This window comes from Jaculus jaculus, chromosome 7, assembly GCF_020740685.1.
Source record: "Jaculus jaculus isolate mJacJac1 chromosome 7, mJacJac1.mat.Y.cur, whole genome shotgun sequence".
Lineage (NCBI taxonomy): Eukaryota > Metazoa > Chordata > Mammalia > Rodentia > Dipodidae > Jaculus > Jaculus jaculus.
The window spans coordinates 119,101,744-119,117,877 of record NC_059108.1 but is presented as its reverse complement, the minus strand read 5'-3'; the positions used below and the strand labels follow the sequence as shown (position 1 = coordinate 119,117,877).

General features: G+C 46.2%; 1 protein-coding gene across 1 annotated transcript in view; it reads right to left on the bottom strand.

The window, feature by feature from the left end:
* Positions 1-16,134, bottom strand: part of Mthfd1 (methylenetetrahydrofolate dehydrogenase, cyclohydrolase and formyltetrahydrofolate synthetase 1) — an 89,521-nt gene that overhangs the window by 30,829 nt on the left and 42,558 nt on the right. Inside the window, exons 7-13 of the mRNA XM_004649256.2 lie at positions 13,023-13,159; positions 11,451-11,562; positions 4,632-4,759; positions 3,835-3,932; positions 3,490-3,663; positions 2,477-2,613; positions 186-232 (exon numbers count right to left, since the gene is read on the bottom strand). Coding sequence (XP_004649313.2) covers positions 186-232; positions 2,477-2,613; positions 3,490-3,663; positions 3,835-3,932; positions 4,632-4,759; positions 11,451-11,562; positions 13,023-13,159 — 833 coding nt within the window. The remainder of the gene's footprint in view (positions 1-185; positions 233-2,476; positions 2,614-3,489; positions 3,664-3,834; positions 3,933-4,631; positions 4,760-11,450; positions 11,563-13,022; positions 13,160-16,134) is intronic.

The following is a 16,134-nucleotide window of genomic DNA, read 5'->3' as shown; positions in this document are numbered from 1 at the left end:
GCTGTCCCAGGGAATCAGAGCTCACTGTATGTCAGTGCTTCTCAATACCATGCATCACTTACTCATTCTCTTAAAATAATGATTCTCACCGAAAACCAGATGTTGAAAGCAAGCTTTTCTCCATTTATGGGAGGGGGAAAGCTATCATAAAGGGCCTGACTGAGCCAAATCTGGGCACACTTTACCTCTTCCATGGGAATGACCTGGGAGTAACCGCCTCCTGCCGCACCACCTGGGGGACAGATCAAGGGTGGGACTCATTAAACTTGGTTTTCCATGACTTGGAATCCAAATAACAACAAACCTATTTTTTTCTAACTACTAAGCACATTATTTGTTTACTTCTTATAATCATTTGGACAGATGTGATCAAGAGTTTTCTAATTTCTGTTGCCACACTAAAACACGCGATCTTGTTACACTGAATAGTCTCTCAATTGAACTCTGAGTGTAAATGACAAAGCCAGGAAAAGATACATACATACCTACTCATTATCTTTAGAAACAGGTTCCCCGTGATTCCTAACATGTTAAAAACCCACATGACAGTTACATAAAGGCAAGCCTGTTTAACTTTCTACTCTCACAATGCTACTCTGGCTTCCAAAAAAGGAATGCTGAAAATACACACATCTAAAAGCCAGGCGTGGTGGCTCACGCCTTTAATCCCAGCACTTGGGAGGCAGAGGTAAGAGGATCGCTGTGAATCTGAGACACATAGTGCATTAATTCCAGGTCAACCTGGGCTAGAGTGAGACCCTACCTCGAAAACCCAAAAGAGACAGGGAGAGCAATAAAAAGAAAATACATACAATCTAACTCAGAGACTACAATTCTGGTATAGAAGATATCAGAAAACAGCTTAAATGTCCAGAGTCCTGGTGGCCCATTTGGATTAATAAAAGGCCAATCAAAATGTCAGGATTGTCACATCTTAGTGAGATAAATGTCACTTGGAAGACAGATTTGGTTTTTGTGAGACAGAGACCATGCAAGAGGGAAATTCAGTACAAGGAAAGGAGAAAAGTGGGTTCGGTGAGCATAGCCAGGGAAAAGGCTCCTGGAGTCAAAAGGGAGTTACCATGACAACACGAGGGCAGAGCTGGGCAGCTCGCGTCTGTAATCCCAGCACTTGGGAGGCAGAAGGATGGCAAACTGGCCAACCTGGACTATACAGTGAGTTCCACATAGCAAGACTCTGACTCAAAAACAAAACAAAAAGTGAATCTCAAAAGAAGTATATGTGCTGCCTTGTCACCCAGCAAAAGAGAAAGCTGCCTCTAAGAACTTCTTGTACTTACTAATTTATATAATTATTACCATTATAATGAATAAAAATTTTCATTAAGACAATATGTTTGGGGCTACGTGTGCAGCTCAGCGAAAGGTCGAGTAAGTGCCTGCCACACAGAACGCCTGGCGTTTCATCTCCACTGCTGCAAAAATGAATCAGTAAACAACAGCATGCCTGCCGAAGCACAGTGCAAAATATTACAAGGTTGAGTATGACTTCTGCAGAGGAAGCCCTGCGTGTAGTGGTTCAGAGCTTGAAAGAGACAGGGGATGGGTGTGCTCGGCTTGACCGGGCTATTGCTGAGGCGCCACTTCTGCTCTTGTACAGTGCTGACAACACTGCCTCCCATACGAGCACACAGTGAATGATGCGTAACTGCGTCACACACCACGCAGCACAGGGCACACACTCAATAAGGGTCCGCTTTCCTCAGACCCAACAGGAAGATGCCTGTGGGGCTGCTCTGCTTCAGTGTAAGGCACGAGTGGGAGGCTTTGATTTCCTTTACTCTTTTCTTTTTTTTAATGTAAGTTTTTTTAAAATTTTTATTTATTTATTTATTTGAAAGCGACAGACACAGAGAGAAAGACATGTACAGGGAGAGAGAGAGAATGGGCGCGCCAGGGCTTCCAGCCTCTGCAAACGAACTCCAGATGCGTGCGCCCCCTTGTGCATCTGGCTAACGTGGGACCTGGGGAACCGAGCCTCGAACCGGGGTCCTTAGGCTTCTCAGGCAAGCGCTTAACCACTAAGCCATCTCTCCAGCCCTGATTTCCTTTACTCTTACTGTGACAGTGGATATCAGAGTCAGGTAAAACTACATCCAGGGTCTGGAGAGATGGCTCAGTGGTTAAAGGGACCAGCTTGTAAAGCCTGTTGAGTTCAGTTCCCCAGTCCCCATGTAAAGCCAGACACCACACAGTGGCACGTGTGTCTGGAGTTTTTCTACAGAGGCAAAAGGCCCTAGCATGCCCATACTCTCTCTCTCTAGAAAATAAATAAGTGAACAAATGCATGAATAAATAAGATAAAAAGTACTTACAGCTACCTATTACTCATCCCAGAGGATCCCTGAGCCATGTTAAATAGTGACAGGATTGGGGTTATCAGAAGAAAGCCTCCAACTGAGACATTCCTGCCACAGGGTATAAGGAAAATAGTCCAAATGTTTAAATAAAGTACCTTTTATCCCAAAGGTGGGGCCCTGAGAAGGCTGCCGCACACACGCAAAGACATTCTGATGCAGGTGGGCACCAAGGGCCTGCACCAGCCCGATCGTGGTTGTGCTCTTCCCTTCTCCCAGGGGCGTTGGAGTTATTCTTCAAGATGAAAGCAAAAAGGGTTACTTTGGAATTTGCTTGACCCAAATGACCAAAAATGGAGCTAGTGCACCCCAGAGAAAAATTCCTCATTTAGATGACAAGAAAAGCCCTGGAAGAGATCTTTTCTGCATCTTAGTTGTAATTTTCAATAAACATTTTAAAAAACTGTTATACTTTAGCTCTTTTCACTATAAGAAACAAGTATAAGAAATACTTGATCCTACCAACAGACAGTGCCTTAATTTTAATAATTTCTCAATTTATCATCTCGAAAACTAAAGTCTTTGGGCTAAAGATGTAACTTAGTGACAGAGCACTTGCCTAGCATGTGCAAGACCCAACATTTCATCCCCCATGCCAAAAAACAATGACAAAACCCTGTGTGTATATATACTAGCAACTTAGTCCAGCAATTTAAAAGTTGACTGTTCAAAAAAAAAAAAAAGGCTGGAGATATGGCTTAGCAGTTAAGGCACTTGCCTGCAAAGCCAAAGGACCCAGGTTTGATTCCCCAGATGCACAAGGTGGTGCATGCATCTGGAGTTCATTTGTGGTGGCTGGAGGCCCTGGTGCAACATCCTCCCTCCCCACCCCCTTTGCCTCTTTCTCTCTCTCTCTCTCTTAAATAAATAAATAAAAACAAAATATTTTTTAAAAAAATTATTGAACCAATCAATCTGAAGGATTTCTACTCTTACATACCAACAAGGTTCTGTAAAGGTCAAATGAGATCAAATGCATGCGAAAATGTAAAACCAAGTTAAAGGCACTGCCACATGGAAGCACCAAGTGCAAAGGCAAGTGCAAAGGTACTTGGCAGTACCAAACAGGCTGAGTGCCAAGACTAGACTGGCAGCAGGAAGATGGGCATACCCAGTCACCACCACGTATTTCCCATCGGGCTGGTGCTTCAGGCGCTCTAGTGCTGACAGCAGGACCTTGGCCTTTGTGTCTCCGTACAACTCCACCTCTTCTGAGAGCAGCCCGATTTCTCGAGCCAGCTTACCAATGGGCTTCGGTTTGCAAGACCGTGATATATCAATGTCACTTCAAAAGCAGAGACAACATGTATCAGTTTTTACTGAATCAACCCCACAGGAGTAGCATTCCCACATCCACCCCGGATGATGGTGGTCAACACTATGTGTGTACCCCCAGTATGCATCAGATAAAACCTAGCAATCCGTTAAGTTCTGAGTCAGGAAAATTTCACTCTACCTGGGAACAGGTGTCCTGAGGTTAAGATGGTTATACTGAATGGTCCACTTTCCTGGCTGAAATTTCTCCAGGAAACGCTGTGCACTTTCCACCGTACTCTAAGTAAAGTGGAAGAGATGGACCTTGAGGAGGCAAACACTGTAACCCCTGTATCAATTCAGAACCCCACTCCAGTCCAACCCCCAGATCAACTGCTTCCTGACCTCACTGGTAGCATGCTTCAACTCAGCTGAGTCCGCAGGCACTGCCTGGCTCTGGGGGCTACCTGTTTCTGGGTCACGGCTGGGGTGTGCCTCAGAGGGCATGCAAACCAAAAGGGACCCTAAACCAAGTCAGTGTGTTCTTGCTTTTCTGTTTTAGAAGGCACTATATCCCAAAGGCAGTTAGAACTGTGCCATTTCCTCTGGTAATATGACCGACACCATTTCTCTGTTCTTTCACTTTCTTTTCCCATTCAAGATTCACACCATTCCCTAACTTCTGAGGATGTTTTATGCAGTATCCCTTTGAAGAGTGGAATTTTTCTAGGGCTTTGGGACAATCACAGAAAGTTTTTGTTTTTTTTTTTAATTTTATTAATTTGAGAAAGATAGAAAGAGGCAGAGAGAGAGAGACAGAGAGAATGAGCGCAGCAGGGCCTTCAGCCGCTGCAAACAGACTCCAGATGCATGTGTCCCCTTGTGCATCTGGCCTACATGGGTCCTGGGGAATTGAACCGAGGTCCTTTGGCTTTGCAGGCAAATGCCTTAACCACTAAGCCACCTCTCCAGCCCCACAGAAAGTTTTATTACAAGTACCTGCATCAGCATGGCCACAGTCATGGGCCCCACACCGCCAGGGACAGGAGTGATGAAGCTCGCCTTCTCTTTGGCTACGCTGTAGTCCACGTCACCCACAACCTTCTTTCCGCTTGGCTTTGTATCGTCTGGCCCAGTGCGGGGAAGAAATTAAAGTGGCTTCAGAATCACAACACTGGTATTTATGTCCAACCTCAGGATCCATTATGACAATTTGCCCCCCAGAACTACATAAACTTTTAGGGTGTACTAGTCCCATGTGCTCAAGCACCTTCTTTTTAAAAAGATATTTTATTTATTTATTGAGAGAGAGGCAGATAGAGAGAAAGGGAATGCCAGGGCCTCTAGCTACTGCAAACGAACTCCAGATGCATGTGCTGCTACGTGCATCTGATTTATGTGGGTTCTGGGGAATCAAACCTGGGTCCTTAGGCTTCGCAAGCAAGCGAACAAGAAGCACCTTAACCGCTAAGCCATCTCTCCAGCCCTTAAGTGCCTTCTTAAAAGCTACTACAGCCGGTCGTGGTGGCGCATGCCTTTAATCCCAACACTTGGGAGGCAGAGGTAGGAGGATCATCGTGAGCTCAAGACCACCCTGAGACTCCATAGTGAATTCCAGGTCAGCCTGGACTAGAATGAGACCCTACCTTGAAAAAAAAAAACAAAGAAAAAGCTACTAGAGAGTGCTGGGGATGTATGTGTGGTACAGAGCTGGTCTAGCACACATGAGGCCATGGTTCCATCCCCACCTGCACAACGTGACAGGCGTTCTCCATTTCCATAGGGAGAGAATTCTATTACCTGTAAAACTTCACAAGCTATGTAGGAGGCTTTTGAGAACCTAAAGAATCCTTTGTAGTCCCTTAGGTGACAACCAAAACACTGTTTTTTAGTTTTTGTTGTTATTCTTAAAACCAGCTACCCAGTATATAATGAACACCTTTTAAAATGTTAATTTGCCAAGGACCACAAAAGAAATTTTTGAGGTACACAAAGCTCCAACTATGTCACAGCTGCCAGATACCGTTCCTACAGCAACTGTCAGCCGTTCGTTCGTGAGCTCCAGGCATGAGCTGGAGAACAATTCAACATCCAGTTCCAGTCCCGAAGACGGGCAGCTATTTAACATACATATGCTGAAGGCAAATAATGAGCTTAGACTTCCCTTAAAAGGATACAAGAACAACCACTCTACCCAGCGAAGAAGAGCTGTTCAAGAGAACAAAACCCAGTGATGCACCATTGCTCACCCACACAAAGAACATCCTACCCTTGGCTTTGGTGCACTTCCGAGACGGGCTGGGGACAGGCCAAGACCTTGAAGCAACATGGCTTCCTAAGCAGGACCAGGAAGAATCACAATCACATCACCACTTCTCTTTGAGCAGATCTCCGCACAGAGATGGGACATTTTCAGGTATAGCAAAAAAGCCAGAGCTAAGAGGCCTAGGCTGTAAGATGAGCTCTATCACTGGCTGTCCTCAGGCCCTGCGGGCTCTGAACTTGTAAAGCCCAAATGCGCCGAGTGGCACACCCACGGCAGTCTGGTGTTGGTGGCAGGAGGCCCTGGTGCCCCCGTTTCTCTCTCCCTGTCTCTGTGTCTGCTCGCAAACCAATTTAAAAAACAGGAATTCTTTAAAACGTACAGGTTATTTCTTCTAATGTGTATGAGAAGGACGTGGTAAAAACACAACTCCTTGGGAATACTTCAGGTTTCTAGAAGGTTCTAAAGCAGGAAACTATGGCAGGAAAACTTCCCCTTACAGCCCCTGAAGTCATTACAAAATGGCAAGGAAATTTAAGTTTCAACATTGAGATTAACTTCAAATGCCCCTGTGTCTCTTTCTATGTGTTAATGTTAGTCATTTAATTTCTTCACAGACACAGATCAAGTACTGCACAGCCAAATGCCGCACTGGATGGGCTCAGCTCGGCACCTACTGAACACTGCCATGTCTCCCTTAATTGTCTGCAGATGTAGGCACAGCATCTCATAGAGTATAATGTGATCGGTGGAAAAATGACCAATTGTCAGGATGGCACCAGTCACACACAGACATTTAAATTATTCTTTAAAAATACTCTTTGGGGGGACTTGGAGATGCAGCTATCAGAGCGGTTGCCTAGCATGTGCAAGCTCCTGAGCTTGAGTCCCTAACACTGAAAACAGATTTTAATTCTTTCATTTTATAAAAAAACATACCTTGATCCATTTCTTTAGTTTGTCAGGTGATTTATACCTCTTATTCCAAAGCAGATCATGCAAGCTATTTTTATTTTCTCGTATTGAGGGGTTCAAGCTAGAGACTTGTATTTGCTAAGTTCTCATTCTTCTACTGAGATACCATTGTGCAAACAATTTAATCCATCTACGGGGGACTGGGAAGATGGCTCGGTGGGTGAGAGGACTTGCTGCACAAGCATGAAGACCTGAGATTGGCCCACATAAAAAGCCAGAGTGTATCTACCCACACGTGTAACACTGCACATAGGGAGCCAGAATTGGAGGATCACTGAGGCTGGCTGGTCAGGCAGTCTAGCCAAAAAAAAAAAAAGTACAAGTTTCAGGCTCACTGGGAGAGCCTATCTCAAGGAAAGGAGGCAGAAGAGCAACAGAGAACACCAGACGTCCTCCTCTGGACTCTGTGCACGTGCTTGTATACGCATGTATTGCACACACGTGAACTAAGAAGGGGCCTAGTTGTGGAATGTGTTGCTTCTCAAATGAAGATGTGCACAGAAGAGCTTGGGCTCCGCGGCCTGCAGATGCCTATCCCGCCGCGATTCTGCCACCCCAGGGGAGCTGTAACATCTTGCTTTTCTAATAATTGTTTGGCCACATGCCTAGGATCAGCGAAAATACTGTTGGTGGAGAAGTATGATTTTGCTGTGATTTTACAACATTTTGCCATCTACATGAGAAATCAATGTGAACAGGATGGTAAGTTTCATGTTCAGGACAACATTTCAGACCTATCTGCAGAATTCTAGATCCTGACCCAGGTTTTTCTTCTAAAAAAAATTAAATTAAATTAAAAATGCATGGTGGCTCATGTCTTTAATCCCTGCATTTGGGAGGCAGAGGTAGGAGGCTTGCTATGAGGTCAAGGCCAGCCTGGGACTACATAGTGAATTCCAGGACAGCCTGGGCTAGAGCAAGACCCTACCTCGAAAAACAAACAAGAATAAATAAATAAAAAAGTAGATTTTTTAAAAAAAAAGCTGGGAGTGGTGGCTCACGCCTTTAATCCCAGCATTTAGGAGGCTGAGGTAGGAGGATCGCTGTGAGTTTGAGGCCAGCCTGAGATTATATAGTGAATTCCAGGTCAGCCTGGGCTAGAATGAGATCTTACCTCGAGAAACCAAAAAATAAAAAGAAAAAGTAAACAATTCTTCCAGTGATGGGGATGGAACTCAGAGTCTAGTAGGTGCTAAGCAAGTACTCTAACCACTGCGCTGCACCTCCAACCCGGGTTGTTCTTCTCTGCCTCTCACATCTAACTCAGAGCGCCCAGAGCAAAAATAATTGATCCAGAAGATGCGAAGATTTAAGCAGAATGAGCTTGGAATGTCAGGTTGCAAGTATTCAAAGTGAGGAGTTGTAGGAGAGCACTTTCTTTCTCACCCGTTAGATAATTACACTACCAGAAAGATGAGTGATCAATTATGAGCTCCTGTCTTAAAAGTGTGGCAGAGTGGGAGGGAGGTTAAAAACAGGGAGAACCTGACAGTGACTAATGCTCCTGGCAGCTCGGTGTCTGCATTTCAAACCTGAAAAGGGAAGGGAGAACCAAAGATCATTCTTCTTCTACCTCCCGTCAACAATTCAACGGATCTGACTGCTGGCGTCAGAAGGCGGATGCTGGACAGGAAGGCGGGATCCCTGCCCAGGAGGGACTGACTGTGGAGCTGGGAGGGCACAGGGCTAAAGGTAAAGCCCACGGCTGGGCCACATCAACGTGCCGCTCGGGGCCTAGCAAAGTGCTCAATCCTCAGCAGTCACTGCTCGGTGAACAACTGTTCCTTTAGTCTTCTGGTTACATATACAGGTATCCCTAGACTGTTCTTGAAAATTTCGTATCTGAAAGAGGAGTCTGCTCCACTAAGAGGGCAGACGCAGGAGGTACAAAGGAGAAGCCAGGCGTGTGCAGGCCAGGGAGAAGGGTCCGGCTTTGCAGTTTCAGCCACTCCATGCAAGTGACAAAAAGGACACCGAGGCCGTTGCTCCCCCGAGTGAGGTGAAGGAGGCTGCACCACGGTGCCCGCCCGTGGTCCAAATGGGAGTCAGGCGCAGGGAGGGAGCGCAGAGTGGAAGGGACAGCAGTCCTCCAGGCGGAGCAAGCGTCACTCACAGGAGCCGCCGAGAACCGAAGCCAGAGGGAAAAGCAGTAGCTCATGTTGCAAAGCGGATGTGAATGACCAGAGGGACACTGACTGAAACAAAAGGACGAGGATCAACTTGGGGACAAGGATCGACTTGGGGACGAGGATGGCACATGCGGTTTTGAATATAACTGAAAAGGATGGAGTTATCCTCTCTGCCTAGAAAGGAACTGGGTTCAAAGCAGGTATGATGGTGCCCACCTGTAATGCTGGCACAAGGGAGGCTGAGGTGGAAGGTCTGAGGAGCAGCCTAGTGAAGGGAAGAAGGGGAAGGAAAGAAAGAGAACAGGGGAGGAATCAAGAAAGACTCGAAAGTGGGTAAACGGGGAGGAGATAAGAAGAAAACTCCAGATGTCATGGCTTCAATGAAAGATGCCACAACAGTCCCCTGTGTCTGAACGCTGGGGCCACAGCTGGTGGTAGTGCTTGGGAGGCTGTGGAACCTTTGGAGGAGAGGCCACCAGCGATGGGCCCTGAGGCCTGTATGGGCTTCTGGCTCTGGCCTGAACTCTCTGAAGCCCCATTAGGTGCTCCACTGCCAAGCCTTTCTGTCACGACAGGCGGAAATGGAAACTGTGGGCCCAAAGACGCTTGTCCTTGCCGAAGGTGCTTCTGTCAGGTGATTTGCCAGTGACAAGTCATGAATACACCAGGTCAAGAGTTTGCTCCTGTTCTTGGTGGTGCTGGCGATGGACGCCATGGTCTCATGCACGACAGCCAAGCGCTCAACCACTGAACTATGCACGCAGCCCCAATATCCGTGGAAAGGCCCCTGTAGACACTTTTTGGCAGAGTTAAGTACTTCTGGGTGCGCACAACGCTGCAGTGGTTATACAGCAGTTCTCCGAGGGCGCGTTCTCAGAATGATTCCCCACTTGATAACTGAATCAATGGGTAGTACCAAATCCTCTACACTATTTTTTTTTCTGTGAGAAAATTTAAATCATAAATTGAGCATAGTAAGATCAAAAATAGTAACTAGTAATGACATATAGCAGTTGCCACAATATACTAAGAGAGTGCTGTGAATGTGGCTTGACGCTCTCCAAACACCTTCTGTACTTTCATCTTGTCACCTAAAGGCAGTTGGCGTATCCACACTGGCAGCCTTACTGCTCTTACATCTGGGGGCTGTTATTAAGTAAAATAAAGGTTACTTGAACACAAACTCTATAATATCACAAGAGCCCACCCAATAAGTAAGATGGTTACAAAAAAGGCCAACAGGCTGGTAAGGCACTTGGCATGGATACAGCACATGGGATTCCGACCCACAAAGCAGGAAACAGTAGAATGGAGAAGGACAGCACAAGACCTCATTAAACCACTCATGATGGTACTCAACTTAAAAATCACAAACTAGGGCTGGAGAGATGGCTTAACAGCTAAGGTGCTTGCCTGCAAAGCCAGAGGACCCAGGTTCCATTCCCTAGGACCCACATAAACCAAGGTGATGAACACGTCTGGAGTTCGTTTGCAGTGGCTGGATGCCTTGGTGCGCCCATTCTTTCTCTCTTGACCTACCTCTTGCCCCCCCCCTCAAAAATAAGTAAGTAAATAAACAAATAACATGAAAACTAAGCCAAACGTGGTTGTTCACGCCTTTAATCCCAGCTTCAGGAGGCAGAGTTAGGAGAATCACTGTGAGTTTGAGGCCAGCCTGGAAAAATAGAGTGAGTTCTAGGACAGCCTGGGCTAGAATGAGACCCTAACTCGCAACCTTCCCCCCGCTCCCCAAAAAAGTCAAAACACTAAATAAATAAAAATCATAAACTGTTTAGGAATTATCCATTGAATGTTTTGCACCATAGTTAATCACAAATAACTGAAACCAGGGAAAGCAAAACCATGGATAAGAAAGGATTAATTTACTACTATGCAACTTAAATCCACTCATTACCTTTCTAAAGTAAAGGGTATATGACGGTAGGCCAGGAGCCAGGAGGTGTGGCACACACCTTTAATCCCAGCACTCAGGAAACAGAGGTAGGAGGATCGCCATGAGTTCAAGCCACCCTGAGACTACATAGTGAATTCCAGGTCAGCCTGGGCTAGAGTGAGACCCTAGCTCGGAAAAAAAAAAACAAAAAAAACAAAAACCACGAAGTGAAGGCAGGAAGATCACAAGTTCAAGGGCAAATTGAGCTACACAGAGAAACCTTGTCTCCAAGTGAATGAACAATTGCAGCATCACCCTTCTGCCCCTTCTCAGCAAAGGCTGTTAATCTGCAAACTGTACAGCTCAGTGGGGACCCTGTCACCAGGTGGCATAGCCAACCAGTGACAACTCCTCCACCTACTAACCACATACACCCTGGGGCAAGACCGTGTCTCTAAACCTCAGTATTGAAGATAGAGCGAGATGAGAGGCTCGCTCAGGCTTCCCTTCCTTCCTGAGTCTCTATAGCATCAGCATGCAACCACAGCATCACTCACCTGGAACGTAATTGATCCCACAGTCTATGACTACGGCCCCAGGCTTGATCCACTCTCCTTTCACCATTTCAGGACATCCAGTTGCCACCACCAGAATGTCACCTTTATTTACCTAGAAGGGAGTCAGATGTCACAAAGCAAGTAACAAAATACCAAAAAATACAAAAACCAAGACAAACAAACAAACAACAACAACAACAACAAAAATAGAAGTGGAAAGGAAACCCGTGAGCTATGTATTAGGTTCTTTATTTTATTTTATTTATTTATTGAGGTAGGGTTTCACTCTAGGGTTTCACCCAGGGTGACCTGAAAGTCACTATGTAGTCTCAGGGTGGCCTCAAACTCACAGTGATCCTCCTACCTCTGCCTCCTGAATGCTGGGATTAAAGGCATGAGCCACCAAGCCCAGCTTTGTTTTATTTTATTTTTTAAATATTTATTTATATTTACTTGACAGAAAAAGACAGGGAGAGATAGAGAGAGAGAATGGGAGCGCCAGGGCCTTCAGCCACTACAAACGAACTCCAGGAGCTTGTGCCCACTTGCGCACCTGGCTAACGTGGGTCCTGGGGAATCGAACCTGGGTCCCCTGGCTTTGTAGGCAAATGCCTTAACCGTTAAACCATCCCTCCAGCCCTGTTTTATTTTATCTTTGAGGCAGGGTCTCACTCTAGCCCTGTCTGACCTGGAAAGACCTCTGTATCCCAGGCTAGCCTCAAACTCATGACAATCCTCTAACTTGGTCTCCCATGTGCTGGGATTATAGGCATGAGTCAGACGCCTGACTCCTCTATTACCGTCAGCTCTTTCAGGATGTCAGGCCAAGGTCTCAAATACCCTTCCCATGCTGCTTAATCCTAAACACACCAAAGCCCCCTGCAACTCCCCCTTCACCAAGCAGTGTACCTAAAGGCGAAAGCAATGAGAACACGGGGGAGCGCAGGTTGGGAGCCACAGGCTCAGGGCAGTGTCCCTGGGTGATACTGTTCTGGAGACTGTACCCTTTCCTACACCATGTGACTGTTACCACCTTCCCCACAGCACTGTTTTGGCAGATTAAAGGAGAAGGTGCTGAGCCTCTATCTTGCTCTCACTGCCTACAGGAACACGGCCATGTCAGCACGCATGGGCTCAGGAATCTGCTACAGCCCTCAACAACGAGCTGGCCAGGCCGAAGGTAGCTCAGTGGCAAAGTACCTGCCTAGAATGAGTGAGGCCCTAGGTTCGATCCCCAGCAACACGTGCACTCACACACGCAACCAGCTGCCAAAGATGTACACTGCTGAGAACCTCCTCAGCGCGGCCACCTCCAAGGCCAGCCCCGGCATGCATACGAGCTCTGACATGGGGCAGGAGGACCATCCCATTGCCTGGACTGCTAATCCCTGAGCACCGTGACGCGGACTGTTAGAGAAAGCGTATGATCAGAACAGCTTGCATAAGTGTGGGCAAGTCTGTCACGTGACTTTGTTCCTTCTTATAAAATGAGAATGATGCAGTGTGGTCAGGCTTAAGGGGAGGAGGGCTTGCACGCACACCGAGACGCCCCTTCTACTCGAGACCTCCTACCTCCTTGTCCAGGTTGGCCGTCTTGGAGTGGCAGGTGGTCACGGTGGCATTGTTCCACAGAAGCAAGTCGTGCATCGGGGCACCGACTATTTTACTGCGTCCCACCACCACGGCGTGCCTGCCGGCAATCTGCACCCCTGAAAGACAAGCCAGCATGCCTGAGAGGTGGGAGAAAGCAGTGGCCTCCTTCGCATGCCACCCAAACAAAAAACGGGGACAGGTGCACAAAAGCCAGCTATTACTGTCCAACAGAAGCCTTTCTGACCACGCTCCTTTGGCAATCAGAGTCGCAGCTTGAGGGCTTCAGTACGGACTAAGACCTGCAGACTGGCCATCTCTCTCTTTTCTTTTATACTGTCCTTCTTGCTGTGGGGTTTGGAGAGCAGTTTAGGCCAAGATCCATTCATTGAGTCATAAGGGAGTGGGAAGAAATCCTACACTCAAAAAAAAAAAAAAAACCAAAAAACCTGACATACAGCTAACAGCCATATGGAAGTAGTTATCAGATTAAATTACATGAGCAAAATAGTCACAAAAACTAGGGTGTATGAAACAGGGAAGAGAGAAATTAGATTAGGAGCAGTGAGTCTTTCCAACTTTAGAGAGTTTATTCATACAGTTTCTCACCCAGATTTGTCTTTGGCGTAGGGCCTGAACCGTGAGGTTATTTTCAAGCGAGAGATCAAGGGGAAATCTAACTGTACTGAAAAGGCTTTCCGTTTTCTGACTCAGCACCCACTCTTCGGAGATTATAGCAACATTCTCTTTTGAGTGCTGGCCACTGAACCCAGGGATTTATGTACTCCAGGCCACTGAAATATAACCTCAGACCTAAAAAAAAGTTTTTTTGAACTCACTCTGTATCCACAGCAGGCCTTGACTTGTGACCATTCCTGCCTCAAAGTCCTGAGTAGCAGAGATCACAGGCGTGGCCCCCAGGGCTCTTCAAAACTGACACCGACCTGTTCCACACAGACGACTGGGGAAGGCACGAACTAACTAGCAGACAAGCATCCCTACTTCATCCTCTGGCCAATGAGAATCTAATTCCACTGTTCAGCATGAGCAGAGAGCAAAACTAGAGTTACGTGGGCCACCTCAGGGAGCCTGAAAATGAGCTGCAGAAGGCAGCAGCGAGGAGGTCCTGAGAACTCTGCTGTGGCCCTCTACCCCACCAAGGCTGAAAGTGATGAGACAGCTTGAGCTTAAATTATGTTTCTTGCAGAAATCAATTTTGGCAGGAGTTCAGCTCTTATATAATATCATCATTATGAATATCTCTAAGTAAGGACTCCAAAGTTTTATTTTTTTTAAAGTATTTTACTTATTTGTAAGGAGAGAGAGAGAATGTGCCAGGGCCCATTACCATTGCAAACAAACTCCATATGCATGTGCCACCTTGTGTATTTGGTTTGACATGGGTACTGGGATGAACTCAGACCATTAGGCTTTGCAAGCAAAGCACCTTTAACCACTGAGGTATCTTTCTAGCCCTACTTCATTTTTTTTTTGTTTTGTTTTTTTGTTTTTCGAGGTAGGGTCTCACTCTGGTCCAGGCTGACCTGGAATTAACTATGTAGTCTTAGGGTGGCCTCTAACTCTCAGTAATCCTCCGATCTCTGCCTCCCAAGTGCTGGGATTAAAGGTGTGCGCCACCACACCTGACTCCCCCTACTTCAAAATTTTAAGTGTTTAAAAGTGTGATGGGGCTGGAGAGATGGCTTAGTAGTTAAGGCACTTACCTGCAAAGCCTAAGGACCCAGGTTCAATTCCCCAGTGCCCACATAAAGCAGATACACAAGGTGGCACATGTGTCTGGAATTTGTTTGCACTGTCTAGAGGCCCATTCTCTCTCCATATCTGCCTCTTTCTCTCTCAAATAAATAAATAAAATATATTTTTTTTTAAGTGCAGCGAGGGCTGGAAGGATGGCTTAGCATTTAAGACGTCTGCCTTCAAAACCAAAGGACCCTGGTTTGATTCCCCAGGACCCATGTTAGCCAGATGTATAAGGGAGTACATGTGTCTGGAGTTTGTTTGCAGTGGCTGGAGGCCCTGACATGTCCATTCTCTCTCCCTCTTTCTCTGTCAAATAAATAAATAAAAATAAAATAATTTAAAAAATAAAAAGTGCAGTGATTAGGGCCAGAGGTTTAGCCCTAAAGAACACTTGGCTAACATGCTCAAGTCTCTGGGTTCAATCCCCAGCCCTGCAAAGCAAGCAAATGAGTAAGTAAAGTAACTACCACCTTATGAACGATTTAGGTTTTAGCAAAGATCGGGCCAAATGAGCCAACAGGTACAACAGTGGCATGTCTGTTATGGGGGAAATCAAACGCTTTCTAATTGTACTGGAGGCCTGCTCCATGGGAGGGAATACATCCCTGATACTGAAAACCTACATCAGGGAAGTCATGAGCCCTAGGGGTGTAACATCTGCTGCTGTCTGGCTAAATGTATCTACTATGCTCAAACTGCAAAGATCCTAAGCTACTTTAAGGCAAACCATAACTTCACTAATGAGAAAATGGGAAGCCTAGTGCTGTAGCTCAGGCGATTTTTTTTTTTTTTTAATCAAGTTGTAGTAAGCTCTTAGCTAAGTGTATAGAAGAATGTTACTCTCTCTGAAAGACTGGACTGTAAAAACTACCCCAAGGGGTATGGCTTGACCTTTTCTAGCCAACCACAGGAAACAATGATTAATAAAATGCTGGCTAAATTTCCCACTTGAAACTTCTGATGCACTTATTTTTAAAAAAGATTAATTTTTATTTACTTATTAGAGACAGAGTGGGGATGGGCACACCAGGGCCTTTAGTCACTGCAAATGAACTCCAGATGCATGCAAGACCATGTGCATCTGGCTTATGTGAAACCTAGAGAATCAAACCTGGGTCCTTAGGCTTCATAGCCAAGAGCCTTACCTGCTAAGCCATCTTTCCAGCCCCCCCCCCTTTTTTTTGTTTTTCAAGGTAGGGTTTCACTCTAGTCCAGGCTGACCTGGAATTCACTATGTAGTCCCAGGGTGGCCTTAAACTCATGGCGATCCTCCTACCTCTGCCTCCCAAGTGCTGGGATTAAAGGTGTGCACCACCATGCCTGGCCTGCCTTT